At 51.8% G+C, this 24,201-nt stretch overlaps 8 protein-coding genes across 8 annotated transcripts; 2 read left to right on the top strand and 6 right to left on the bottom strand.

The window, feature by feature from the left end:
- Window positions 1-628: 628 nt before the first annotated feature.
- BDV17DRAFT_252468 (Zn(II)2Cys6 transcription factor) lies at window positions 629-3,359 on the top strand. Its single transcript, XM_073756558.1, has 3 exons — window positions 629-715; window positions 764-1,796; window positions 1,845-3,359. Exons 1-3 carry the CDS (start codon window positions 696-698, stop codon window positions 2,817-2,819), a joined length of 2,028 nt encoding a protein of 675 aa, XP_073619769.1. The 5' UTR covers window positions 629-695; the 3' UTR covers window positions 2,820-3,359.
- Window positions 3,360-4,274: 915 nt separating this feature from the next.
- On the bottom strand, window positions 4,275-6,267 carry BDV17DRAFT_252465 (bifunctional alcohol dehydrogenase/S-(hydroxymethyl)glutathione dehydrogenase). Its single transcript, XM_073756557.1, has 6 exons — window positions 5,738-6,267; window positions 5,664-5,678; window positions 5,479-5,593; window positions 5,293-5,428; window positions 4,604-5,241; window positions 4,275-4,549 (listed from the first exon to the last, which is right to left on the bottom strand). The coding sequence occupies exons 1-6, from the start codon at window positions 5,756-5,758 to the stop codon at window positions 4,335-4,337; spliced, it is 1,140 nt and encodes a 379-aa protein (XP_073619768.1). The 5' UTR covers window positions 5,759-6,267; the 3' UTR covers window positions 4,275-4,334.
- Window positions 6,268-6,635: 368 nt separating this feature from the next.
- Window positions 6,636-7,709, bottom strand: BDV17DRAFT_279270 (Ldh family oxidoreductase; the record flags this gene model as incomplete). The annotated part of the gene is made up of 1 exon (XM_073759688.1): window positions 6,636-7,709. The coding sequence occupies one exon, from the start codon at window positions 7,707-7,709 to the stop codon at window positions 6,636-6,638; it is 1,074 nt and encodes a 357-aa protein (XP_073619767.1).
- Window positions 7,710-8,234: 525 nt separating this feature from the next.
- BDV17DRAFT_279269 (inositol-3-phosphate synthase INO1) lies at window positions 8,235-9,888 on the bottom strand (the record flags this gene model as incomplete). The annotated part of the gene is made up of 2 exons (XM_073759687.1): window positions 8,235-9,132; window positions 9,182-9,888. The coding sequence occupies 2 exons, from the start codon at window positions 9,886-9,888 to the stop codon at window positions 8,235-8,237; spliced, it is 1,605 nt and encodes a 534-aa protein (XP_073619766.1).
- Window positions 9,889-13,205: 3,317 nt separating this feature from the next.
- Window positions 13,206-16,203, top strand: BDV17DRAFT_143860 (LIM domain-containing protein). Its single transcript, XM_073754342.1, has 3 exons — window positions 13,206-13,740; window positions 13,796-13,906; window positions 13,960-16,203. The coding sequence occupies exons 1-3, from the start codon at window positions 13,626-13,628 to the stop codon at window positions 16,095-16,097; spliced, it is 2,364 nt and encodes a 787-aa protein (XP_073619765.1). The 5' UTR covers window positions 13,206-13,625; the 3' UTR covers window positions 16,098-16,203.
- Window positions 16,204-16,844: 641 nt separating this feature from the next.
- On the bottom strand, window positions 16,845-17,894 carry BDV17DRAFT_252459 (uncharacterized protein). Its single transcript, XM_073756556.1, has 3 exons — window positions 17,713-17,894; window positions 17,495-17,668; window positions 16,845-17,431 (listed from the first exon to the last, which is right to left on the bottom strand). Exons 2-3 carry the CDS (start codon window positions 17,573-17,575, stop codon window positions 16,904-16,906), a joined length of 609 nt encoding a protein of 202 aa, XP_073619764.1. The 5' UTR covers window positions 17,576-17,668; window positions 17,713-17,894; the 3' UTR covers window positions 16,845-16,903.
- Window positions 17,895-19,797: 1,903 nt separating this feature from the next.
- On the bottom strand, window positions 19,798-22,102 carry BDV17DRAFT_299471 (sulfatase family protein; the record flags this gene model as incomplete). Its single annotated transcript, XM_073763880.1, has 8 exons — window positions 19,798-20,205; window positions 20,268-20,429; window positions 20,494-20,708; window positions 20,789-21,407; window positions 21,462-21,556; window positions 21,609-21,744; window positions 21,795-21,894; window positions 22,041-22,102. 8 exons carry the CDS (start codon window positions 22,100-22,102, stop codon window positions 19,798-19,800), a joined length of 1,797 nt encoding a protein of 598 aa, XP_073619763.1.
- Window positions 22,103-23,330: 1,228 nt separating this feature from the next.
- On the bottom strand, window positions 23,331-24,195 carry BDV17DRAFT_287297 (uncharacterized protein; the record flags this gene model as incomplete). The annotated part of the gene is made up of 3 exons (XM_073761137.1): window positions 23,331-23,502; window positions 23,592-23,781; window positions 23,964-24,195. The coding sequence occupies 3 exons, from the start codon at window positions 24,193-24,195 to the stop codon at window positions 23,331-23,333; spliced, it is 594 nt and encodes a 197-aa protein (XP_073619762.1).
- Between the last annotated feature and the right edge of the window lie 6 nt (window positions 24,196-24,201).

Here is a 24,201-nt window from a genome sequence, read left to right as displayed (position 1 = left end):
TCTTGTCAGCTACCATGAGAATCTAGCGGCTTTGGCGGAGTATCAGGCTAGCGAGGAACATCATCGGTGAGTAAAAACCAGTTTATAATGTACAAGCAAGCTAACTCATGAAGCGTTACGGCCCAATTCTTCATTCCCTATAGAGAGGATCTGGTCCGGTTCGATTTCGAGGTTGATGCGGAGGATGAATATATGTGCCAATTCCCTCTACTGTCTTAGTTGTAGTTTATTGAATTGAAGAATATTTTCATTTCGACCATGGTCTTAATGAGACGTAAGGTAGATTGGGAAGGGGGACTAAAGCGCTGGTCGGGTCTCGGGAACGTTCCACGTTTGGCACGGGTCCTCCGCCACTTCTTTCCTTCCGCAAACCTCGGCCATCCCAGAGAAACACACAAGCGAAAGCAATAGTCCTGTCCATCGGTACCAGATTATATATACAATTGGGTGATTGAGCAGTTCAGCCTTGCAATCGCAGAGATTGTACGTCCATTGAGCCCGGCCGAAGAACACATGGAAAAGCGGACGAGAAATCGAGCCGCCTGTAAACGCTGCCAGCGACGGAAAATCCGCGTGAGACCCCTTCACAAAACGCTTACCACGTCTAGGCTAAACTATTTCCCCTGCAGTGTGACGGCAATGCTCCCTCGTGCGGTTCCTGCCGGAAGGCTGGTGTGGATTGCGTCAATGATGGCATGCAGGAGGTTCATCGCTCGTTAGTCACCTATGGCCCCATTGGCTTTCGACTTACTGACATCCAAAGGTACATCGTTAATAAGGAGAACCGCATAAAGTGGCTAGAGTCCATCATACGGGACAGATGCGCCGACGTTGATCTCGACCATGGACAAGAACAGTGTCAGGAAGCCCTCAACGAGGGCGAGAGCATGCAGACCGAAACACTCGATGGTGTCGCAGAAAATCGTGCGCACCATGAAGATCAATCACTGGCCGACCATGTTCTAGAAAGGAGGCATGCGGCTGAAAATAGTCAAAGCTCAAGGATCATAATTTCTCAGGACCAGGAAATCTCCCGCGCCAATGAAGAACCTCAACAAGCCCATGAAATCGGCCTGCTATCCTTATCTCCCGGAGGGGATCCCCGGTATATCGGCCCTTCCAGTGGTTTCTTCTTTGTGAAGCGCATTTTGAACCGTGCTGGTTGTCGAGTACCGAGAGCCTCGACCCTAGCCACATCGCCCTCCGCTCAGCTATGCTTTGAGCTTTTGAATAGCCCAGCGGCTCTACCGGCGCAGAGACAATGTGCAGTAGAACTGACGGCGAGATATTTTCAGACTGTCCATATCCTATATCCGTTCTTACACGAGCAAATGCATATGGAAGCCGTTGACCGGGTTTACGCTTCCCAGGAAACGAACCCGCTGGAGACCTTCCAGGTTTATATGGTCCTAGCAATCGCCTCGCTGAATCTCTCCCGGCAGTGCAAAGTCCACCTCCCTGTAGAGGGCTACTATGCGTCCGCAATGCAACAAATGGATTATGTTTGCAGTCACGGCTCGGTGACGTCCCTCCAGTGCTTACTGCTCCTGATGGTGTACGCATTATACAACCCGTCCTGCAATATCAACATCTGGAGCCTCAACTACCAGTGTCTCGCGAGCGTCATTGATCTAGGGCTTCAGCGTGATGTTCAGGCTTCACCATCGCTTCACATCTCAGTCTTCGATCAGCAAATGAGAGCGCGAATATTTTGGACGGTCTATACGTTCGACCGAACGGTATGTACTATGATGGGCCGGCCGATTGGACTCCGCGATGAGGCCTTTGATACAAGGGTATGTTCTATTTCCTGGGCATCTCTCTAGACTAAAATCAAGTCGTAGCTTCCTCTGGCGTTTTCGGATCGTGACTTGATCGATATCGACCGAGGCCGTCAGAGGTCTGGTTCGTTAACATCTCACATTACGTACTCCATCCATCTCTTCAGCCTGGCTCAAATGAATTCGGAAATCAAGTACGTCATGCACAGCATCAAGCGTGATGCACCTCGCTATGCTTTACCGGCAATTAGAGATATAATAACCTGGCAACAAGACATGATGAAATCTCTGAGGAGCTGGCGCGTGTTGATCCCACAACCGCCCAACGAACTAGGCACCGAGATAGTCCTACTCTGCAAGGCCAAGTACCACGAGACAATGATCCTGCTACTCCGACCGAGTCCAGGGATTCCAGATCCGTCAGACGAGATCCTCGACGAATGCTTCAATCATGCACTCATGCTACTTCGAGAATACAGCGAGTTATACACAAGCGGCAATCTCCTCTATAACCGGCTGGTCGTGCACTCGATTTTCCTCGGCACCCTGGTCATGCTGAATTGTATATGGAAACTACCATCAACAGCCGCACGAGTCCCGGTGGATGATCTGATCTCAAAATTTAACACCTCGCAGAATATCCTCAGCAGCATTGGCGAACACTGGTCTGAGGCGTCTCGAGCGCGTGATTGTATAAGAGAACTATCAACCGTGACCATCCAACGGCTCCTGAAAACCCAGCCAACCCCTGGTCCTATCCAGACTAGTCAAGCAAACGTGCAGTATCAAATTGGTGATACTCAACGCTTGGAGCCTAGTCTGCCCCAGCAGTACCCAGTCGACGGAAGCAATGAGGACCCGGCGAATGTTTCTACCGACCCATACGGCGAACCGCAGGCCCAGGCAGGCTTTGATCCTTCCGCTTCGGAATTCTCGAATCTGTTTGATGATTTCCTTCAGGGGGATTTCCCCGGTTGGAGCGGGATGTCTGATATTGATGGGTTCATGTGGGAGATTTTCAACAGCGCTGCGCAATGATGTCTCCTTTACGATACCCAGCCGACCTTTTCTATCACCCGCAGCTATTTTGCGCCCGTTACAAAAATTATCAAAGGACCATAGCCGACGACCACGAGCCTAGATTAGGGCTAAAAATCAACCAAAATTGAACCACACCCTCCGAAAGATGGAATCAGTTCGTCTCTGGTCGAGTCTGGATCCAGGAACTCCCTCGGCATAAGAGTTGGCATCGTTGGATAGTCAGACCGAAGATGAACGCCAGCAGCTTACATATACTCTGACGCCGGCTCCAACACGCTACTTATGTACTCGCGGCCTTGGATTTTGGGCAAATGGGATACATCATCAGAGATATATTGGATTAAGGCCAACACTTAGTGGGAGACAATCAAGCGCGTTACCTGTGGTTATTTTCAGGAAATACCCTTGGCCATCGTTCGGACTTCCGTGGACCTCTCTGAAAGAGCGAACGAGCGGCGATGACAAGAGTGATATGAGGATGATGGGTTATGCACCATGCAAGTGAGTTTGCGATGGTAGAACTACAGAGGCAACTAGAACTACATTTTAACCTGCATGTACATTATCAGATTCACCCGTCATGACGCAGTCCTTGTATCTACCCGTCTCCAATTTTAGCCTAGACCCCCTTTACTACTAATCAGTGCTCTGTTCTGTCTCCGCCCCCATAGCCTGCTACGTGTTCCATACCCGTCTCCAACCCATCTCTTCGGCAAGATACCCGGGGCGGCCGCGACACCGCGGACACCGGAGGCGGTTCCGAGCCTCGTCAAAGGTGGGGGTTCTTGTTGCCTGGAAACTGCACTTCGATGAACGAGTGTAGTAAAAGGGAGACTGTAAAGCTGAATCACTCCCAGTATTACTGCAATCATTGCATATTGAACATCACGGTATAATTGCCTAGTCCCCTGTCGTCATTATGGTTATAGCCATGGCGTCTGTGCGGGGAAGCAAATGGGGGAGCGGGGCAGGGTCGGATTAGGGCTATTGCACTGCATCTATGATATAGAAAGGAGTATTTAGTAGGTGAAATTATAGGTATGGAAAGACAATAATAGTAGGGGGTATTATGGATGAGAGGGGGACCTCGGGGAAGAGACGGTGGGGTGTGGAGGTGAGCCCGATGAGGTCACTTAGTCATCTAGCCCAGTCCATGGGAACGAAGTTCTCAGTATTGTTGACTATTGGGTTACGATCTGAGGTGCTTCGATTCTATTATCAATGATGCTCGGCCTCGGAAGTGAGAATTTGTCCTTAAACGAACTCAGGATGGGTGGATGGCACGATCGAATAAGTTGTCGTCCAAGCAGTGTCGGTGTACTTGGGCTTTGAGCTGAGTACCTTGAGGACATAGGCTCGACGTATATAGACACCCAACCCATCCAGATCGTCGCCTGGCAAACTCCTGTATATTTTATCCAATTTCACTTTCATACGACAAACGAAGCTATTACTTATTGAACTTTTCATATCTCATTCAACTACATACTGTGACATCAAGTTTTATACAACCTATGACAAGTCAACAACGCAACGAATGCAGTCGCCCAGCTTCATCTGTTCGAAGGCGGTGTTGATCTTGGCGAGGGGCTCGCGGTGGGTGATGAACTCGTCGACCTTGAGCTTGCCCTCGAGATAGTCGTCTACGAGACCGGGGAGCTGGGTGCGGCCCTTGATGCCACCGAAGGCACATCCCTTCCATACACGGCCGGTGACGAGTTGGAATGCTAGGAGTCGGTTAGTAAGTGATTGGTTGTGAGCGGAAAGAAGGGAAGGCTTACGTCGAGTGGAGATTTCCTGGCCAGCAGCAGCAACACCAATGACGATACTCTCACCCCAGCCCTTGTGGCAGGCCTCCAGAGCGGCGCGCATAACACCGACGTTACCCGTGCAGTCGAAGGTGTAGTCGCATCCGCCGTCGGTCATCTCGATCAGCTTCTCCTGGATCGTCTGGCCGTTGAGCTTGGTGGGGTTAACGAAGTGCGTGGCGCCAAACTTGCGAGACCACTCCTCCTTGGCGTCGTTGACGTCGACGGCAATGATCATGCCGGCCTTGTTCTTGACGGCTCCCTGCATGACAGAGAGACCTACGCATCCAGCGCCGAAAATGGCGATGTTGGAGCCCTCCTCGACCTTGGCGGTGACGACAGCGGCTCCGTATCCGGTTGTGATACCGCAGCCGAGAAGGCAGGATCGGTCGGTGGGGATCTTGGGGGTGACGGCTACGACGGAGATGTCGGCAACGACGGTGTACTGGGAGAAGGTGGAGGTGCCCATGAAGTGGAGGAGGTCCTTGCCGCGGGCCTTGAAGCGGGAAGTGCCGTCGGGCATGACACCCTTGCCTTGGGTGGCACGGATCTTGCCGCAGAGGTTGGTCTTACCGGACTTGCAGAACTTGCATTCCCGGCACTCGGGGGTGCTGCGAATCGTCAGAATATCGCCTTTTGAACGCCACCTGCGTTTAACATACTAAAGAGCAACGACATAGTCACCGGGCTTCACGGAGGTGACGCCCTCGCCGACAGACTCGACAATACCGGCACCCTCGTGTCCGAGAACGATGGGGAAAGCACCTTCGGGGTCCTTTCCGGAGAGTGTGTAGGCATCTGCCGCTGTCAGCGGAATTCAGCTGGTTTTGGTCGACTTAAACACTGACCCGTGTGGCAAACACCAGTGTGGTGTACCTGGATACGGACCTCGTGGGCCTTGGGGGGAGCAACCTCAATGTCTTCAATGGAGAGAGGCTCTCCGGCAGCCCACGCAACCGCCGCCTACAGAGCTTCAGTTGGTACGCGAACTCGGGATTTCCATTGTTTATCTGCGCGCTGGCCGGTTGCTCACCTTGCAAGTGATGGTCTGGACCGATTAGCATATGATCGAGAACGATATAAATCATAAGGTTATGGGAAGCTTACCTGTCCTACGGTGCTAGCCATGATGACAGTGTGTGAGAGTTGAAGCTGGATGGATGAAGAAACGGGAGGGAAGATGAAGCGGGAGAGATGGATAGAAAAAAAAGCCGACGATGTAATAATCAGCAATCAGGGAACAAGCGGGAATAAATTGCTTCAAGGGGACTGGGCCGGTGGGAGGCTGGCAGAAGAAGCAGAAGTGTGAGTGGTGAGGGGAAGAGAGAAGAGGGGGTGGTGGGGTCTGGTGAGGGGCTAACTTATCGCGATCCCGTCAAACTGCTTTTATTCGTAGCAAATCCGCCAGCTTCCAGGAGCTGTTATTATTGACTCTTCGATCCCCTCATTCCCCGCATGGCAATTGAGTCATACAACCAAAAGGAGAGGGCGCAGCAATTTGGAGATGGTTGATGGTCCGCCATGCAGTAGGAGAATTCCTGTTGGCCCGATGCCAGTTTGACAGCCGCCTCGCGAGCAAAGCTGTCTTGAGAAGTCCACAGCTGCCATCGCAAAGGCTCCATACCAGCAAATATTGCTACTAGATCCGAAGAGAATCTGATAGAGATTCCTCTCTTGGAGCTGCGATGCGCTTGCTAGCCCCAATCAAGGCAAATTTTCCGGCTCTTGACTTGGCCCGTGTACGCCAAGCCCGACGTCTAGCTCGGCCTCTCGCCCCGATGGCCGGTCACCTGACCGGTGAGCCTGCCGAGTGTATGGAGTCAATGTTCAGCTTGCTACTTTTTTTCTATTCTTACTGTGTACACTGCAGAAAGCTTACGAGTAAATTGCGGCCCTGGTCGGAAAATAGTGAACATATCGGCATGTCATTGGTTTCATAACGGCGTATATTAAATCAAGAATATACACAACAATATATATACAGTGTATGTTCCCCATACACTTGTCAAGCATACTCCAACTTCCCAACTCCAACACACTGCGCCTCCTGGTTCAGCTTCTCGATTTCCGCCTGCACGAAAGGAATTCCCTCCTTCAACCTCGTCTCCCTCGTAATCTGTTCAATCTCCCCGGGGTAGTAAACCCGCTCTACACCCCCCATCTTATCACTCCCAACAACCCTCTGATAGAGATAATCCATCCGCTCCTTAAAGTCGTCCAGACTCACAAACAAATCCGGCTTGATAGCCATAATGAAGTGCCCAACATCCGCCTCCTTAGACGGGTCATAAGGCCCCGTAACGTGTCCCGCAAACGCAGAGCCAGAAAAGACACCAGAGAAGACATCCATCATGATCGCAAGCGCGGAGCCCTTCGGCCCACCCATGGGAAGCATCACGCCCTCAAGCGCGCGCGCGGGGTCATCAGTGATATTCCCATCCCTGTCAAGCGCCCAGTCCGTAGGGATTTTCTCGCCGCGGCGGAGCGCCTTGTAGATCTTGCCGCGGGCCGCGACGGAGGGAGCCATATCTAGGATAAAGGGCCGCTCTTTACCCGCCGGCGCGCCGCACGCGATTGGCGAGACGCCCATGAGCTTTGACTTTCCTCCCCAGACGGGGAGGGCGGGGGAGGAGTTTGTGAAGACGAGCGACATCATTCCGGCGTCGATGGCCTGCTGGACGATCCAAGCGGACATGCCGAAGTGATTGGAGTGTTTGACTGAGACGAGACCGATGCCGAATTCGGAGGCCATTTCGATAGCTCGCGTCATGGCCTTGTGGGCAGAGAGAAAGCCGAAGGTGTTTTTGCCGTCGACTAGGGCTGCGATGGGTGTTATTTGGGTTAGTTCGGGGGTTGCTGAGGGTTCGAGGACTTTCTGGCGGATGCGCTGCATGTATGAGGGGATTCGGTTGGAGCCGTGTGTGTCGACGCCTCGGAGGTCAGCTTGGACGAGGCAGTTGGCGATGATTGTAGCATGTTCTGGCGGGACGTTGTTGCCCACTAGGACCCGGTGGACGAAGCTCTCTAAGTCGGAGGGCTTGATGTGGTGGATTTGTTGCTTTGTGGTTGGCTCGGACATTGTGTTGCACCAAAAATCCAGTAGATCAAAATGGCAGAGCTCGGGATTTGTCTGAGGTTGCAGTATTAGGTTTCTTATTAGTCCCGGATTGATGGTTGACTTATCCTGACATACTTTGATGAAATACGAAGCATTTATTATGAGATGTTGGGTGACGGGTGACATCCGCGTGGAGTACCTTGGGAAGGAAGATTCTCGGAATGGCTCCGTTCCCCGCTCTGTCAGCAACTGGGCTCACAATACCTTAATAACTAACTTGGTTGTCCTCGCCTTCTACAGTCCTGGAATGATCATGGCCGGTCTCTTCTGAAATGCATTCTTGGGACTATGTATTAAAGCCGAGTCTTGGCGATCCGAATTTTCTAGACAGAAGTCAGAGAAGTGACAGAAAAATTGATTACGAAGGAGCTAGTTTGTAGACCAAGTCAATCTGGTTTGTTCATTGCTTCAAAGAGTGGCTATAGTTGGCTAGCAAGAGAAGACTATTGGGTAGTTATTCCCAACTGTTGGGATGTCGACTTCGACTTAGAACAGCTTGTGCTCAAGAGTCATGTCGGACTCAGGCTGCAGTCCAACGCAGGCACGGAAGATGTTGGTCAGAGCGCTGCGCTGCTTAGCCAGAGAGTTGACGACCGGAGTGCCGGGAGGAGTCAAGGGTGCCTTAAGCATGTAGCTCAGCACGCTGAGGACGCTGTGGAAGCCCTTGTACTCAGCGGCATCATCGGCCTTCCAGGTGATGCGGGTCATCATCTCGGCGAGAACAACCAAGTCAATGATAAGAGGAGAGGCGAGCAGCGAGTCCTCACAGATGTTGAACAGGCTGATGGTCTGGTGGCCACCCATGAAAATCTCGGCGTAATACTCGTCCAAGGCACGCTTGTTGTCACCAACACCAGGCATGTACTTGATGACGACGCAGTGGTCAGGGTGCTCATCCTTCTCGTACAGGATATGGTTGGCGGCAACCATGTCATCAACGACGTTGGACTTGGAGATCTCCTTGGAGCGGAACTGCTTCTGAGAGCTCAGGTTCTTGCCATCGTTGTTTCCGAGGTGATTGTAACTGGCAATGGAGGTGAGCTTGATACCGGCGTTTATGAGGAAGTCAACAAGAGCAGATTTCATCTTGGTCTGACCGGACTTGAAGTCGTCACCACCAATGAATGCATTGTGCTTTTCAGCCAGGTCAATGGCACCAGGAACAAAGGTGTTCTGAGGAGATCCGTTGATGAAAGGAGTGTTGTCCAGGATACAGGCAACAGCAAAGACAGTCGAGGGGGAGACTTCAAGGTGACCTGTCTTGATAGAGTTGATAAGGTTGTCAGCGTTGTCATTGACACCGGGCAGAATATCGGCGTAGCGCTCGGTGTTGGCGGTCCACATGACAATCACCTTGTCGAGGCCATTCTCAGCTTTGAAATTGCTGCTTCAGTCAGCAATGTATTTCTTTTAGACGAGTAAACGTGACTCACCGAATATCGGCCTGGATCTTCTCAACATGAGCCCAGGTAGCCTTGCTGCCCTCGAGGACGTTGTCGGCACGGTCCTCCTGGTTGGCGGCGATGAAGTCAGGGTAGTAGACACTAGGCAAGGGCTTCAACTCGGCCATCTCCTTGCGGACAAGCTGCTTCAGGGTGGGTTCGAGGACTTGAGCACGGTCCATAGAGTCAGCAAGGTTCATGCTGCTGATGTCCCAGCCGCCAATAACAAGATCATTGGGGTGGACCATGGGCAACATGTCATTGAAGGGAATGTTGATCTCCTCGCCAGTCCCGGAGTCGGTACCCAGCTTGATGGTAGAGCTCATGACAAGAGAACCGTAGTAGTTGGCAGCACGAGGTCCCTCCTTGGTTTCCCAAGTGAGGTTTCGGCGATTGGCGATAATACCAGCAGTGACGGTGGAACCGTTGTTTCCACCCCAGCCGACCATCATCAGACCAACCTTGCCGACCTTACGGTCAACCTTGAACTGATAGTTGGCCGCCTTGGGAGTGGCGACAAGCTTGCCATCCGCAGAGCGGGTGATATCGGTGGTATGGTAAGCATAGGTACTCTTGATTTCAGCGTCGGTATATTCGACGTTGGGCGAGTTGACAGTAAACAGAGGGGCGCGAGCAGCATGGGCAGACCCGTTCACGGCGCCGTTGGCAGCAACATCCGAATTTGCGTGGGGAGCCATTGCGTTCAGAATTTCGGGAGCAATTCAGGAACAGTTATTGACGAATATGGCGGGATAGAGGATGTTCGATGAACGCAGGAGTTGTTTAGTGGGTGTATAAACTATTGGCTGGTGCTCCGCCACGGTTGGATGAGCGCCGGCCGTTGAACGGGTGGTGCCGCCTAAGAAAGTCAAGTTAGCAATGGCTTCCCAAATAGCATGAGGTGCAGGCAAGTGTCGAGACGGCCGTCCCCAGGCTCAATGGCTCCAGACGGGAAGCCACCCGGGGAAACACAACGGGGAAACTCACGAGTTAAGAAGTGTGGAGAAAATTTTGACGGTGTTGAGCGATCACGCCTCGAAGAAGAGTGTGATCCAAAGACCTTAGATATCGACGTTGAGACGAACTTGGGACTGAGGTCAATTGAGTGTTTTGGGGTGAAGAGAGAAAGGGAAAGGAGACGGGAGGAGGGGGGTCTCACTTTATAGCGGGACACTCGACTCCGGGTCACGTTTATCTTATCCGCCCGCTTCCCCGAAAAACACACCCATTGACCATGGTCGTTCCTGCCAATCCAGCGGTGACCCTCCATGCTCCAAGGTCCCATATGCAGCCAATCACTGGAGATTGGGCAATTGATCTCGACTCTGCAATGGCGGGGCTTTTGCACACGAGACACGCCGGGGACTTGCGGTGAAGAGAAACTGAGCTTCGAGGCACTGTTTTCAGTAAACTTCATTACCCCTCAAAGAAAGATTATCGCATATCGCTTGATTAATGGCTTCTAACTGACGGTGAATTCTCCATGTGCTTTGTTTTCGCAGTAAATCTTTCGGCCATCGACTTCTCACTCCTGCCCAACGTGCCCTCGGGTCATGCCATCGCATCCTTCACTCGTATGAATTGCTATTATGGCAATTCAACATCCTAAGCGGGGCTCGCCAGCTGTTTCGAGCTTCTGCGCTTTATTGACCATGGCCGCCGGGTTGCGGGCTCACTTTACTTAATTGACTCTAAAGACCTCGACATACGATGCGCAACATTCCACGAGCCCAGGCTGAGAGATACTGAGGCTGTCTGATAGCTCAGCATTCATGTATTTGTGCTGGCCAGAAATTCGACGTTAAGGCTGCAGCCTGGCGAGACAGCTTGGAGAATCGAGCGTCCTCCAATCATGAGCAATCTCCGCACTCTGGAGGAGACCCGCATTCCCACCTCCATACGCTGACAGGGCTCCGCTCGCCAGGGACAAGTGACAACCGAAGCACCGGAACCGAGTGTGCGTACTGGAAGCTCTGCAGCGAAATTGTGTTCAGGGCTGGCCCAAAATACTGGTGCCCGATCAGCCATTCTCAAAGCAAGAGACAGCAATGTTGAGGTGCTGTTTAGGGACGACTCTCTTCAATGATAAAATAATGCCCGATAGCATCATGCCACCGACGAAAGTTTGGGGCCCCTTGTTTGTACGGAAAGCTCGGATGGGGCTCCATGGTTCTGTTGTCCCGAAAACGAGACTGCCGCTCACGGCAACTGCAAACGGATGCCCGAGGTACTTCATTCACACCACTGTTGCTACCCTGCTTGGTCATATCCTATGTTTTGAGACATTGCGGTTTCGACACTGTGCGGAAGATCAGTTCCTCATGATCCAAGCTCGAAGCCAGTGCGTTGGCCAAAAAGCCAAGGGACGGTGGAGAGGGCGAATCTTTAGTCTCTTCCTGCTGTCCAGTCAACAGTGCCAAGCGCTTCTACACGCGCTATACCTTACAGGGCTACGTTAACTGGGACTCTTGACATGTGAGCTGTAGCTTCATTATGCGGAAACCTTAAAAAAAAAAACAGCCTCTGAAGCAGCTGCATCGGGTTCCATGAATATACCTCACAATTTCAGGAGCCTCGGATACATGTCACGCAAATCGCTTGTCTCCTTCAAAACAGACGCCATTTGTGCCACTGAACTTCGCAGATCGATCGACTGTTGTGGGCAGATCGACCATGATCCATCTCAAAACTTTGACCATGAGAGTTGGGACCCAATAGGACTGCTCGAGTTATGATGACTCTCAGGCTTGCACATCCTCGCTGCCTCACTCTTTTCTTGAAAGATAGGAGGCCAGACGAATCGATACTTTATGATCTCTACAGACAGTTTCAAGGAATCTCACCCTTTCTGTCACAACAGAGCAAGAGCTCTCGTGATGTTTATTATCCTGTCGTCTTCTTAGGCAAGCTCAAAAAATTCGGCACATCCATGACAGGATGGCACTCGGTGACGAAACGCCTGGCAACTTACAGGGCATACTCAGATACTGTCGATGGTACCATGGACGTCAGGGGAAGGTTGCTGGGTTTCCTGCTCAGATCCAGGCTGCAAGATGGGGGATGCTCGACGTAGAAGGCGTTGAAGGAAGAGTCTGACACTCTGGAAGAGCCGGTCGCAGGTGGATTCTTCGGCCGCTCATGATATCACCACGGAGTCTTACAATATTTACTGTCTCCGACTCAGGCCTCTGACCTGCATGAGTAAGTGCGAGTAATAATCCGTTGTAAGCGGATGACCATAAACCGAGCGAGGACTAATACCTCGTTCAATATAAAACGCTTCGAACTCTCTGCCTAGTTGAAACTACCGTTGTTCCAAGTGTTCTTGCATATGAGACTCAAACCCATCGATGCGGTGAAGTCAAGACCACCAGGGAAAAACCGAGATATACATACTCCGTCAGACGGAGCTTCGTCTAGGACTAGCGCGCGGGAGGGGCTCGTGCAGCGCCCAGCCCATTCGGAATTCGGAAGTGATATGCATGATGCGAGGCGAGGAATAAAGATGCAGCGTCGCATCAACAACAACAAAGTGCTGATGAGTGACAGAGGGTCCAGCATGAACAAAGCGCGGATGGTGGCTGTGGTTTGCATCTCAGATTCTCAGTGGTTGAGCGGTCGGCCCCTGAGCGATCTGCAGAAGGATAGACGGCTCGGGCTGCGCACTGAGTCGTTGCTCAGGGGCTAGTCGCCTGACTAGCCTCTTCTGGAGGATCGCGACTTGACTCCATCCGGATCTCTGCACATAAACGGTTCGCTAGTGGGGAGGAAGGACTTGGGGGTGGAACTGGGACTGGAAAAGGGGTAAGAGGGCGACGACGACAATGAGAACCTGGGGATTCTGTTGCCCATGGATCATATAAGCATCAATTGGTTCGAGAACGAGTAGAAGGAGAATACGTAGCGGTAGCAATGATGTAAATGCCAATGCCCGGTTGCGACTGTTTCCTTAGTTGTTGTCGAGAGATTGCGATGGGAAGCTGACGTGCGGATTGGACGCGTGTTGCTCGGATGGTTCCTCTTCTGCTTGAACTTCAACCGCACGAGGCCTGTCGTTGGCTCAGGCCCACCGTCGCTATAATTATGGCGATTATCGATTTCTTGTTATGCCTATCGCCTGCTGCAATTGGCCACTCGTTCAGAATATTAATTAATATCGTTGCTAGATTCCAAGGTAACCTTTCTCGCTCTGGTAACTTGTCTCCAGTCGTCGCTACTTTCAACACCAACAACCTCCATCCACTTTCAATCTCATCCATCAATAATTCCGATCTCGATCGCTGGCTAGGAACGTCTAGTTGCTGGAGGGCAAGAAAAGTACGCAACCTGACGAGTTATTGTCTTGACGACTGCACGACCGATGATTGAACTCCCGAATCGGATGATTCTCTAACAACGGGGGAGTCACAACTTTGGAGACGCCGCGTCTGTCAAGATGGCTGGAGGAAAAGATTCTATGGGGGAATTGCCCATGGTCAAGTGCTCGGACTGTGGAGTCAATGTAGACATCCTGGCGATGGGCGACCATGTCTGCGCCAAACCTGCAAACGGTACTTTATCAGTCGCGACAGGAGCCATCGCCACGCATTGCTAACACCCCACCAGATACATCGCGGACATCGTCTCCTCCCCCGCCTGCACCCCCTCCTAAATCAGGTCTTCGAAGACCAACATCGCGGTCGGACGATGTATTACAGATTGATCCTCTCAGAGCGAGTATGTCTTCATCCGCACAGCGTCGTTCTTGAACGGCCAATAACTGCTTCTAGATCGCCCATTCCTGCATCCAACTCCTGGGCAGGATGGCAATGATTCCCTTGTACCATCTCCACTGTCGACATCTCCAGGCTCGCGGTCCCCGCTTCGGACTTCCCCCCTACCTCAACCTCCTACTTCAGCAAGCAGTGGCGAGGGCATCCCGAGCTTCCCTCTACCTCGATCGATGTCTGGGCGGCAGGTCAATGGTATGGCATTGAAGAAGGACGCGATTTCGGCGCCAGCTGCCCCTTCTCCAGGTTACGCGGACGCAATGAACCAGGATATCGATTGCCCGCCCCATAGCGCGCATCTACCGTTCGACTCACAAGAACCACCACCGCCTCCGCCATTACCAAAGGATGATGTGCCGCACGGACATCAACACAACGCCTCAATAGTCAGCCAAAGCAGTTATAGAACGTCAATCGCAAGTACCCGATATGGTGACCGTTACTCAAAGCGCTCAACAGCAATGACGCACCGGTCATTTGGCAGTCTGGCTATAGCTGGATACAGATACGAAGAGGATATTCCGCCAATACCGCAGTCACCTCCCAACCCGTTTCACCACTCAGTCTTCTCGGATTCGTCCATGTCCGATATGTCAAAGCGTAACACGAAGAACGAGATTCACAGCGGTTTCGACTTTGGCGCTTCGCATTTCAAAGGGGATCTCGAGAAACCGACTGCCAGCCCACTTCGTTTATCGGCAAACGCCAACTCGGACCGTCATAGCAGTTCTCGTGTCAGCAGTTCTCGTGGATCCGCAGAGTTATTCTTTAACAGTCCGTCCCAAAGCGCCTACGGCCCGCCGGTTGATCTGCCTGACGAGTCAGACTTACGACGCTCTGCATCGCCAGCAGGGTCCGGCAAGGTTGAATATAAAGCTTTCAAGCCTTCGGAATCAGATTATTTGCAGCCCAACCTTCCAGAACAGAACGAGCGTGGCGAATTAGAACGAAAGAAACCGGACGCTAGTAGTTCCTCCGCAATTTCAATGTCTAACTTCGCTCGTGCCCTTGGCCTCGATAACTTTGATGACAATGTGGAAGATTCGACAGCGTCTTCTGCAGAGTCATCACCTTCAGAAACCAGAAGCGGTACCTCGCTTTCCAGCATCCAATCCGACATCAGCCATGCGTCCAGAGGGAAGCCTTCGGACCTGCCCCGTCTCGGCTGTGTTGTTGAAGACCCTCGGAAAGAAACTCAACAATCGGACCGTGTCCTAGATGACTCCCATCCCTCAGAAAGCCCAACAATTCTCGAACCGCCACCGCGTATGCCAGAATCTCTCTTCAGCCCCGACTCCCCCACAGATCCTACCCTAGGCAAGGGCGGTTTATCCCTTATCCCCGAAGTGCCCCACGACTCCGAAAACAAGGAAGATGAGCAGGAGGAACTTAGACGCCTAGCGCGAGCTGCAACAGAACCATCGCCCCGTTCCCAACAGGGCAAACCGCGAGGAGAATGCCGAGGCTGCGGCGAGATGATTTATGGCAAATCCATCTCCTCCGCCGACGGCCGCCTAACGGGCCGCTACCACCGTGGCTGCTTCACCTGCTTCACCTGCCGCCTCCCCTTCGAAACAAACGACTTCTACGTCCTCCAAGACCGCCCCTACTGCGCCCAGCACTACCACGAACGCAACGGCTCCATCTGCGCAGGCTGCCATAACGGCATCGAAGGCGAATACCTAGCCACAAACGAACGCGCCGGCCCAGGCCCTGCAAACTACCAGAAATTCCACATCGACTGCCTCCGCTGCCGAACATGCAACAGCGACCTCCGCGGCGAGTACTTCGAGTGGAACGGCCTCGTCTACTGCGAGCGTGATGCCCGGCGCGCTGCAGCCTCCGTCTCACCACACCGCTTCCGCAGACCTACCATGCCCTCCTCCCCTCTCGCTCCGCCCGGCATACCGATGCCTCCTCCAGGCCGCGGTCGACCCCCACCACCAGGGTACCGCGGCCGAGGCGGCCGCGGACCCCGCTCACCACCAGGCTCGTACGATAACTACGGTCCTCCACCCGGTCCAGGCCGAGGATACCCCGGTCGACCACCGCCCTCTTCAAACCAACTTGGCCCACCACCGGCCGGTGGCCCTCGCCGTTTCCCTGAGCGGCGAACTACCAAATTGATGATGATATGATTGTTCCGTCTTTTCTTCCTTCGTCTTCGTTCCGACTTCTATATCCCGGCGCTATTTTCTACATCGGACTATACATTGGGAGGCTTCTGTACATTTATTTGACTATATCATGCATGTACCACCACAGCAACGTCTTTCGTTTATTGTTACCGTGACCATTGTCGTTATCATTTCACTTGCGGCTCGTGAGTCGTCCATGCCTCCGATGACTCATGTACAACAAACACTTCTTGATTTTGTTTTGCTCTGCAAAAAGACCTCTCGTCTTTCGTTTCACTATCTTTTTGACCCTGGCCGAGCCGGCTTTATCTTATTTGGGTCCTAGCACCCGCTTCATATATATACCCTGCCCTTACCCCTTCAATTCTTGTTTATATTTATATACTTACTTATACCTGTCGCCCTATCCTACCCCGGGTTAGGAAGGTTGCTCATTTCTTATATTTTATTCTATACTATTATACATATTGAACATTCTCACACAAAACATGTATGCATATACCTCTGCGTCTCTGCTTCATTCCTGTTGCTTGATATGCGTTTATCTGTATATGCTTCGCTTACACATAATGTCTGGCGGTCTGTCTGGGTGGCGTTGTCGCAGGTGAGGGCTCAAAGGGGCTTAAGCGAGTGTATATTGCATGTCGGAGACCAGATCATATATAATACTTGACCGAATTGTTCTTGCCCGTGCATCGTAATTCTCTAAGATCCTCTAGGGAGCCTACGAGAAATTAAAAATGGACATAAGCCAGCATCATAGGGATGTCTGATTGAGTTCTATCTACCGCAAATCCCTATTTTCACTAAACGTAGCGTTCTGGGTAGATGCCATCGGGATGATACTCCCTTCTTTCATCCGTTATCGACCACATTGGCTGGGTGACCCACGGTACCTCATTGACCTTGAATTCCAAATATTTCTCGTGAAGCAGAGCAGGCTCGTCGGTGACAACCCCTTTGGTTTCCATCCGGATGGAACGCCACATTTGGTAATCTTTGTTCGCACCCTGAATGTAAACATCCCTATTCTGCTCCTTTGCATCCTTCAAAAATTCCCAAGTTAGATCGGGATGCAAGGATAGAACGAGGTAATCAAACATGAAATGGATCGGCGGTTCTGTATTCTTCTTTTCCAAGACTTTTCTTGCAACCTCAAAACTTGTTGCAGCCTCAAAACCATGGCAGTTGAGTACAATCGTGTGGTCTTGGAGCTCTTCCCTGAAGGCAAGATAGCCTTCGTTGGGAAGACAAATCACTATCTCCAACACTTCGATGAAACGGTCCAGTGTACTTTCGATCGCTGCGATAACACGTTCAGGGTTTCGCTTTGACTGTGTAATCCTTCTGGTCAGCCGAAGCCAATCAACCATGTCCACTCCAGAGTAACATCTCACCTGAACGTCGAGGAAGACTCGAATTTTGTCATAAAATTCGAAGATTGCCTCCAAAAAGTCGCTTAGTCGCATAACGTCCATGTGCTTTGATCTTCCAGACTCGAGGTAAAGCTTCCGCAGCTTTGACCAATGTAACTCCTCGGGATCCGACGAATGCTTGCGGCCTCTCGCGTCCTATGATAATTAGAACAGAATTCAGATCTAGCGGACTTACATACGCTACATAGAACGGGGATGTTGTCCCTGGTCAGTCGAATCTGCACAAATACACCAGCGCAAGTTTTAGGAAAGTCCGCTGCAGTTCTCGGAACGGGCGGTAGTCTGCCAATCACACCATCAGACACTAAGACGTTGTTCCTAGATCCTTGCGGAGGATCTTTGCCATCGCTCGCCTCTGCAGAAGCATAGGCTGTTTGACCTCGGCCTTCTTGACCATCATCACCATCTGAGCCCTTGCCCGTTGAGGCTGCCCTTTCTGCTGAACCGCCTCCGCCAGCACCTCCACTACCGGGAGGTCCGTCCCTCTTCGAAGGGTCATCGTTCCGTGAAGGCCTATCTCTTTGCAGAGCCTTGCATTTATTTTTGGAACTACTATTCTGTGATGGGTTGTCGTCGTCTGGATGCTCGTCATCCGGTGGGCTATGTGCTGTACTGGGAGAATCTGTGGCTCCTGAATTTGCTCGGACTTGAGAAGACGGCCCTTTTCGTGCAGGATGTGAAGTTTGATATCTGGAGGGACGAGACGTTAGGTGAGCAGCTGCCGCTACACCGCGTTGGAGTTTACGAATAAACGTATTTTCAGGCCACTCAACCCGAGAGACTTGCCAAAGTCTGGCCCTCTCTATTGAGGTTAACCGTTCTTCTTCTAGCCGACGTCTTTCTGCATACGAGTAACGGTGCGTTATGAGAGCTGGATTACTACTTCCTGACGAAATAGCCTCCGAGTTTGGGTCCGAAGGTGTAGTGGTCGATGAGTCTTGCGGAGGTTGCGGGTTACCATCAGACGGCTGATCATTATGGGTTTGGCCAGTGAAAGTATCTGCAATGGGTCAGCAGTAGAAATGGCGCCAGATTTGGCAATGGCCCAGTTGGCCATTGGGGAATACCTTCGGTTGTGAGACGACCAAGGGCTGGACTCGCAGAGGGTGGGCCAGGGTGATGGGTAGGGGGGTCTGATGGACCTGATGAACCCGACGATTCTGACGGACCTGACGACTCTGACGACTCTGACAACTCTGGCGACTCTGATGCGTTCGACGGCTCTGGCGAAGTTCCAGATTTTGGACTAGGGGAGTGTAGACGTTGTGACCTGGACTTTTTCCCGTTGCCCTTAGTTGACGGACCAGGCTCATCATCTCCCGTACCACTATCCTCAATCTTGTCACCGGGCTTGGGATTGCCTTCCACGCCGGGCACATCAAACCTGACGCCCGTATCCTCTTCTTTTGCCTTGCCGTCACCCGTCTCTGCAGGTTATCCTTCGTCATCAACTGAAAATCCACCAGACATTCAAGGGGTAGGTGAGTCCTCACGAGGCTGCGTTGGATCAGGGTCACCCTGTGGAGGGTTCTTGTCATCTTTGTTCTGATCATTGTTCTGATCGCCGTTCCCATCGGCATTGTTCCCACCATCCTCGTCCTCACCATCGCCGTTCCCATCACCGTCGCCCAAACCGCTACGCCCCGGCGCAGGACCAGGATCCGGATCCGGATTTGGAGTGGGGTGCTCCGCATTATGTCCCGGCAGGTGAAACGCCTTTTTGAATACTCTTCCAAACGTCTTGCAAGCCTCTTTCAACTCTCTGCAGCGCTCGCCCTCGACCATGATGCAACGGCGTCTCGGCGTGGTAGAATGGACGAAAGAAGGGAAGGATTCGATGCCGCTGGCGGGGATTTCGCTATGTGTATGAGGTGGGGGTAAGTTAATACGTGGATAAACGAACGTGGGTATGGGCATAATGTTATATGTGGAATAAGTAGGTTAGTGCTAGTGCTAGTGTTAGTGTTAGTGTTACTGGAAGAATGAGACTGGGAGGTGTTGGAATACATCATCAAATCTCATTATGGAAAGAGCTCTCGTGTCCCAGGTAGCAAAGAGCGCGGCCATTAAGGTGACAACATAACAGAGATGGTGACAGATTAGGAAGGCGCGTGCCCTAAGTCCGATACCCGGGTGCTACCTCCGTCCTGACCACCAATCTACATTTACATGAGCATGTACGTCGTTGCTGCGAATGCCATGAAGAATGTTGTGCTGGACCAGTGTTAGTAAGATGCACGACTCTATTATGGTAAGAGAGCAACTTACGCATCAGAAAAGTCCAAAGTCGGAAGAGACGCATCCTCATCGTCATCATCCTCACTACCAATTCCACCGCCCACATCCCGAGTAGCCTTATTGTAGACGTTGAATTTCTGAGGACCCTCCGAGGCAACAATGTAACCCTTCTCGCACTGTGTGAATGTGACGCGAGGCTGATTGGCGTAGAATGTATCGTATGTGCTATTCAGCGCGTCGATGAGGTTGTTCACGTCGCCGTTGGGGTGGAGCTGGCCCCAGGGGTCGCGGCAGGAGTCGCCGGTGCAGGACTTCAACACCATGACTAGAGCATTGGCGCGCTGCATCACTTGGCGGAGAGATCTGTTGGCAATCTTGAAGTCCTTGTGCTTGCCAGGGTTTGCAGCCATGTTAACGGTTTGGTGAGGGTCGGACTATATTACAGAATGCCGTAAGCCGATATTTATGCATAAAGTAGGGTTTCGGGAATTCGTACCTTCAGGTCGTAGAACTCACGCTCACCGTTACACCAACGGGCCCAGTAGATGCTGTAATCATCTGATATTAATCTCAGACTCTTGTAAGTGTTGCCTTCATAAGCGTTTTCGGGCTGGTCTGTCTGGTTGCTGATGTAGCCGTAGATGCCCTCAGGAACAGCCTGTATAGGGTCAGTGTCCATGGAAGAGAAGAAGTCCAAAGTATAAAAGTTAAATAAGACATACAAGACCCCAATATTCAATCGACGCATGCTCAGTCTTCTTCTTCGCACCGGTGTCGATGTTGAGAATGGACCTGCCGTCTAATCCGTCGCGAGTGGGTGCACCGGCGATATCGAGGAATGTAGGGGCGAGGTCAGTGTGACTACTGACGACATCTATCGTGGTATTCCCGGCGACTCCTGGTCCTCGGATAATGAGGGGGATGTTTGTGTCCGTATCTGGTGACAGTCAGTGAGATCAGTTCGGTTCATGGACGAAAGAAGCAACAATAAAGAATTCGGGATCCAGCTATACTCACCATATCCGCAGTTCTTCCCGGGCCGCATGGCGTGCTGTCCAACGTGATACCCGTTATCGGTCGAGTAGATGACATAGGTGTTGTCTAGCTGCCCAGCGTCCTCTAATCTGGTGACTAGAGCGTCGACCATTTCGTCCACGGCTCGTAAAGCTCGGAGTCTCTTGCGCTGAAACTCGTCCATGTAGTCCACTTCCTTCTGGCTCAACTTCTTGAGATCCGCGGTCCAACCAACCGCACCCTGGATGAGAGTATTGAAACTCTCGTCTCGAGGGATCTTGTAGTCTTTGAAGAGACCCGCATGACGAGGAGCAAACTCGGGGTCTCCAAACCAATGAGTTCCGTCAGCCGTGGCGGAGCCGTTCGAGTGCGGTGCGTTCGGCGCGACGGTCAAGAACCAAGGCTGGTCAGGACTCTTCAACGACTCGTTCAAGAAGCCCATTGCCTTGTGTGATAGGAGGTCCGTTGAGTACTGTCCAGAGTAATCGACCGGCTCTTCTCCGTTTCGAGTCATCCTGGCGTTGTAGTAGCGGTAAGTGTATGGGTCGAGCAGAAACTCCGAGTTGTTGAAACCCCTCGCATACGGCTTATTGTAGTTCTGCTCGGTGTGGGCATTATATAGCTGATTATTTTTGTTACCAGGTTGAACCATCTCTTTGCCAGCTTAAACTCTTACCTTCCCAATATAATTCACTTCATATCCAGCCTCTTGCAAATAGACGAATACGTTGCGATCATTCCAGCCCGCCTCAACTACGCGCTGATAGCCGCCTGCAGGATGTGGGTTTGTATTCAATGGAAACATGGGGATGAGAGAACGGACCATACGGCATTCCAACGTCCGTAATGTTGGTATTGTGAGGCATGCGACCGGTCCATAGATTAGCTCTAGAAGGGCAACAGACAGCTGTAGAGCAGAAATGACTGTCGTAAGTTGTGCCTTTCTGGACAAGATGTTTCTATATCGGATGGTTAGTATGAGTAAGCCGGATGGGAGTCATCGACATACCTGCAGCGCGGGCATATGCTCGAGTCCTCCAACCTGCTGCTTTCCCTGATCATCGGTAAGGATGAAAAGAATGTTGGGCTTCGAAGCCGCAGCAGCTAGGCTGGCCAAAAGGAGCAAAAGAGGTAGTATGACCATGGTCGCGAGGCGAGAGAGTTGTTGACGGGACAGAACACAGAACGCGGCCGAGACAAGGACAGGACACCCCAAGATATAACCCGGAAATTCCAAGTTTAAGTCAAGTCCAACGTATGATCACAATCCGTGCTTCGCATTTCGTCAGTGGTCTTGAGGAGAAAGCTGTAGATCATGTTGGTGCAAGCGCCCCAAATAATTGCACCATGGACGATCTGCGAAACGGGGCCTGTTAATACGGGGGTCGGGCTGATCAGCGACGGGGACAAAGCTTGGCTGGTGAAGAATCCAATTGTGAAGGTGTGAGTCTGGACAAGACCCAGATAGAGAGTGGGCCAATTGATTGCGAGATTTTGACGATCAATTCATCATACCTTCAGGGGGCTCATGTGGTTGAGGGAGGTGAGTTTCCGGCGGGGACAGGCCTTGGTCGAGACCCTGCCATGTTGTTTTGGTGATTGGATGGGTGATTGTGTTGAGCTCACGTCGAGGGACTTGTAACAAGGTCAGACAGCATTCATAGAGCTTTGGTTCACTGTTTGTAGAAATCAAGGTGAAGACGGGGCAAGATGGAGAAAGTTAGGGTGCGGAGGATTATCGTGAGGGTCCACGTGCTGTCAACAATCCTGGAGGTCACGTAACCAGAAACCAACTTGATAGGGCAATGTAAGCTCGAAATTCTCATAGATCAACGAGTTCTACCGTGCCATGGTGAAGAGCTACTTTATCTGACTTTCGTATCCGGGAATCCTGGCCGCTCGTAATTCTAGGCTCTACAGCTTGCAGCGCGTTGACGTCAGCTAATGCCGATCTTCGAATATCGTAAAGATGGAGTTCAGCGTCGGTCACTCGGCCGTCGAAAGAATTCGGGCTCTCATCATGATGCTTTCACTGAAGTCAATAATATTGTCCTGCATGGGCCATGGCAAATTATCCGACCGACGCGGATGACTCTGACGTGCAGGCCCCTCCCCTCGGCCGGGCGTTTCATCTATATCCCAACTGCAAAAAGCCGGTGAGACTCGCATCCAGACCATGCCCCTTATTCCTTCAGATAGGATCATGAGAGAAGACTCAGCTTTTGGACATCGGCTAAACATTATCCAAGGGAAGAGAGCCATGGATGGCACTATTCAATGTACTGTAGAACTCAATCCACATACTATAGAAGGAAGCCAATGCTATTTAGCTTTTTGTGGCACATCTATGGCAAAATTTCTCGGTGCTTGGACTCAACCTCGAGGCGCCCAATCCGGCCTCTTTCCGAGCCAAGATCTCTCTGGCAAAGACTGATGACCCCCTTCCTTTCGCCAGTGCCCTTGCCGCCCTTGCCTTGGAGTTCTTTCCTTGGGAATTCCACTAGGAGCAGGTATGCTCTTGCCTTATTCAACGCTGGAAGCCGCGTTACCACTCATCTGATGCATCCGAGTCGCTATCATTTCCACTTTCACTCTCGCTGAAGCTGGAGCCACCGCCGTCACTAGAGTCGTTGATGTCAGGCATGAGCGAAACGGCCATCTCTAATAATTCTATTGCATTCTTGAGAAGCTTTCGCGAGAGCGCTTTTGTGTTTGCTCTGCTGATGAAGTTGGTGTCAGCGAAAGCAGACAAATTGATGAGACCTAGCATGTCTAAACTAACGGCAACGTTCTTGGGGCAGCTTACTTCGTCTTCTTCTTTTTCTCTTTTTTCCTCCTCTTCTCCTTCTTTCTCTTAGCGCCAACAGGCGACTCTGTCGACGAGCGGTTTTCAATGGACGCGGTGGCTTTGGGAGGCTCATCGTTGCCTGCGTTCGCTGTGGATGTAGCAGGAACAGCCGGCGCACCAGGGGCAGCAGGAGCAGCAGCTAAGGTACCTATACGATGTTACATCACTCACCAGTCTGGCCCCAACGGGCTCATCACAAATGAATAATCTTTGACTTACGGCGAAGCGAACAATTCGTCCCAGTTCCATGGCAATGACAATTGGCGCAGGAACCCAGAAACAAGGCGCCAACGTGTATGCACTCAGTCCATGGTCCACAGCCCATCTTACAGTGGGTGCAAGGGTCGGCCACCACCTCACCAACGCATTGAACCATCAGTGCCTCGCGGTTTGCATGGCGGCTAAAATCTAGCCTTGCTATATTTGCAAATGGCCGGAACTGGGGCTCGCGCCTTGCAGCCTGGCTGGCGCAGTATCTCATTGCGGCACTGGATTGAGAGACGTCCTGGAGATCTAGGGCTGCGGCGGATGAGGAGTAGACTGTTGTCCTGGAGCCACTCATGGTGTA

This window comes from Aspergillus undulatus (genome assembly GCF_047715775.1).
Source record: "Aspergillus undulatus strain CBS 261.88 unplaced genomic scaffold BDV17scaffold_4, whole genome shotgun sequence".
In the NCBI taxonomy this organism is placed as follows: domain Eukaryota; kingdom Fungi; phylum Ascomycota; class Eurotiomycetes; order Eurotiales; family Aspergillaceae; genus Aspergillus; species Aspergillus undulatus.
Note: the sequence above shows the minus strand (reverse complement) of the source record. Positions and strands in the feature narration are given on the sequence as shown.